This window comes from Myotis lucifugus, unplaced genomic scaffold (genome assembly GCF_000147115.1).
Source record: "Myotis lucifugus unplaced genomic scaffold, Myoluc2.0 scaffold_406, whole genome shotgun sequence".
In the NCBI taxonomy this organism is placed as follows: domain Eukaryota; kingdom Metazoa; phylum Chordata; class Mammalia; order Chiroptera; family Vespertilionidae; genus Myotis; species Myotis lucifugus.
In genome coordinates this window covers 506,980-510,266 of record NW_005871454.1, presented here as the reverse complement: position 1 = coordinate 510,266, position 3,287 = coordinate 506,980, and the positions used below count along the sequence as shown (strand labels likewise).

At 44.0% G+C, this 3,287-nt stretch overlaps 1 protein-coding gene across 1 annotated transcript in view; it reads right to left on the bottom strand.

Moving 5' to 3' along the window:
- The window catches only part of DHRS1 (dehydrogenase/reductase 1), a 12,440-nt gene that overhangs the window by 7,168 nt on the left and 1,985 nt on the right, over window positions 1-3,287 (bottom strand). The window contains exons 2-3 of the mRNA XM_006102289.1: window positions 2,888-3,057; window positions 2,656-2,735 (exon numbers count right to left, since the gene is read on the bottom strand). Coding sequence (XP_006102351.1) covers window positions 2,656-2,735; window positions 2,888-3,057 — 250 coding nt within the window. The remainder of the gene's footprint in view (window positions 1-2,655; window positions 2,736-2,887; window positions 3,058-3,287) is intronic.

Below are 3,287 nucleotides of genomic sequence, written 5' to 3'. Positions count from 1 at the left end.
AAGCCATTTTATAAATTATTTTAAAGGGTGTCTTCAAAGCTCTCGTCCCAGGAGCATGCCCGAGCCTGTGCCTTTTCCCTTCCCCTTCTCCCCCTGCACCCCTCCCCAGGCATGTTGCCATAGCTTTCTCACTCGCAAGCTCCAAGGACCCTTCCTTTACCTCCATAACTTGTTTCCTAAGCCCATTTCTTCTAGGAACTACTTTTTCTACCTCTGTAATTTACCAAATAAATGTCCTCTTACAAAACAAAATAAAACCTACATAGAGGATACCTTCAAGAGGATCATGTAAAAACATTTATGCCTATACTTTTTTTTTAATCCCAGAAAATAAACCAAAGGACTATAAAGAAAGAATAAAGAGCCAATAAATAAATGGATAAAAATCTCAACTTGCTCTAGCCAGTTTCGCTCAGTGGATAGAGCATCAGCTTGTGGACTGAAGGGTCCTGGGTTCGATTCTGTTCAAGGGCACATGCCTGATTTCAGGCTTAATTCCCCAGTAGGGGGCATGCAGGAGACAGCCGATTCTCTCTCATCACTGATGTTTCTATCTCTCTCACTCTTTCCATTCCACTCTGAAATCAATAAAAAATAAAAACATTAAAGTTTAAAAAAAAAGCTCAGCTTCACAAATAAAAAAAAATATGAATTAAAACCACCTTAGCCTGGCCGGTGTGGCTCAGTGGTTGAGCACTGACCTATGAACCAGGAGGTCAGGGTTCAATTCCTGGTTAGGGCACATGCCCAGGTTACAGGCTCATCCCTAGTGTGGGATGTGCAGGAGACAGCCAATCAATGTTTCTCTCTCTCTTGCCCTCTCTCTTCCTCTCTGAAATCAATAAAACAACAACAACAACAACAAAATCCCCACCTTATGGTATCTTTGGCCTATCAGCGTGGCAAAGCTTGCATGACTGAGTGACCTGATTGTTTAGCATGGTAGAGGGCATAGAAAAGATACCCTCCTCCATTGTCATGAGTTTATAAATTGGTGGGGTTTTTTTGAGGACAGTTTGATAATGTTTATTAAATCTTTAAGAAGTACATATTTTTTCCAAGAATTCTACTACTGCAATAGATAAAGGGCTAGGTAAATAAATTATGATACGTACTCTGAGTCAAATATTTAAAAGTATGGTAGAACACTAGATTATCAACAGTAGCTATAACTCAGTCAAGGGAGGAAGGTGGTGATGACAGAGTAAGATAATACTGGTTTTCACTTTTTTCCTCAAAATTTTAAAAAATAATATACACTAACTTGGTAACCAAAAAAAAAAAAAAATCTTTTGCATGGGAAACTTGAACTTCCAAATGAAAACAAGTAGAGAGACCTATGGTTGAAAGGAGGCCCAGCCTAAGGTAATGCAGAGCAAAGGCAGTAAATATGTATGTGAATGTGTGTTGGGAGGTGAGAGGAGATGGTGGTGGGCCTTCAAGAGGCTCACGAAGCGATCTTTATCTTGGAGAATTCATCAGGGCTGGCCTTTGCCTTGTAGGCTGAAAACCCTGGTCAGCAAGACAGGAGGTGAAAGGCCCCTGTTTGGAGGACTAAGGATGTGGGTGTTGCCTGTTTCCAGCTGTTTGGGTTTTCTTTTCTTGCTTCTTGGCTAACCATCCCTCGCTGTCCTCCTAATCTTTCTTCTACTTTGGAAATCACGATTGGATTCTCATTCTGCTTCCTTGGGATTGCCACTAGAAACCATGGGTGTTCTTAAACACTTTAGTCTCAGATTTTCAGATAATATCTTAAGTTATTCCCACAGGTCATGTTCAGGGAGTGTAGTTTATGAGACTATCATAGTTCTAAAAATAATAAACACAGACATGACTGGTGTATATCATGTCAAGCAAACTAAATGCTGTGTTTCATCTCACTCCCGTACCACATGTACATGTGACCCATGACACCCCTGCCCTCCCAACTCTGACCTGGGAGTGCCCTTGCCTGTGGGTCTGGAGTGAGGATCTGGGGGCTAGGAAGACTGACAGTCACTCTTTCTTATTGACTTTCTTTTGATCTAAAACAAAACAATTTCTGCCCTAGCTGGTTTGGCTCAGTGGTTACAGCATCAGCCTGATGACTGAAGAGTCTCAGGTTCGATTCTGGTCAAGGGCATGTGCTTCGGTTGCAGGCTTGATCCCTGGCCCCAGTCGGGGCGTGTGCGGGAGGCAACCAATTGAAGTGTCTCTCTCAAATCGATATTTCTCTGTCTCTTCCTCCCTCTACTCTTTCTAAAAAAATCAATGGAAAAAAATATCTTCAGGTGAGGACTGATAAAACAAAACAATTTCTTCCTCTAATTTTTTTGGAAATATTGGCTACGGGTGGTGTGCATTATTGAGGGAAGCAAGTTCCCTTCTGGGTCATGCATTTGGATGGGCAGAGAGTGAGGCAGGAGAGAAGCAAAGGGCACGGTCAGATGAAAATTACTGACAAAAACAAGACAAAAGTTGACATTCCCAGGTACAGATTCACTTGGATGGAACTTCTCCAGAGGTGAGTGGGATAGATGGGACAAGAGGGAGAAGAAAGAGATGGGAGGTCAGAGGGAAAAGGAAAGGGCATATGGAGAAAGATCTGGGCCGTCAGCCTGGCTAAGTGGGTGAGGGGAGCCCAGGTCCTTGCAGTGGGATAAGGGGAACACCTACCTGAGTCCAACATTGTTGATATCATCCCACATGGAGGCAGGGCTTTCCCAGAATGCCTTCTTACGGTTGTCTATGATTGTCTAGAAAGCACAGGGAGAGTGATGAATTGGATGGCCTGAGGCAGGAAGGTCTGAGGGGCAGGATCATGGAAGGACAATTAGTGGGGATAAAAACTCAGGGGTCACAGTAGGAGGTCATGAGTGCGGAGTTGGGATCAAAGTTTAAAGAGTACCTGAACCCCAGCATAGGCATTGTTGACCAGCACATCCAAACGTCCGTTCTGTTCTCGATCAACCTTCTCAAATAGGTTTCGCACTTCACTCTCCTGGCCTGAATCACACACCACAGGCACACACTTGCCCCCTCGGGATTGCGCCTGGAGAGAGACAGAGAGGATATGAGCTCACAGTCGCACAGGAGTGTAGACATAATGCAGCTTCCCTCCACTCCCAGCTTGGGAGCTGGAAGGCCATCATAGGAATCAGTCAGCAGCTGAGGGAACATGGTTGGCAATATCGCCCTCTGATGTCTGGGTGAGGAATTTCAGGAGTGCTAGGTCCTCCTTTTTTAGAGCAAGGTGGATAGGAGATCTCAGCTTTAAAAATACTAGGATACAAACATTTACTGAGGTC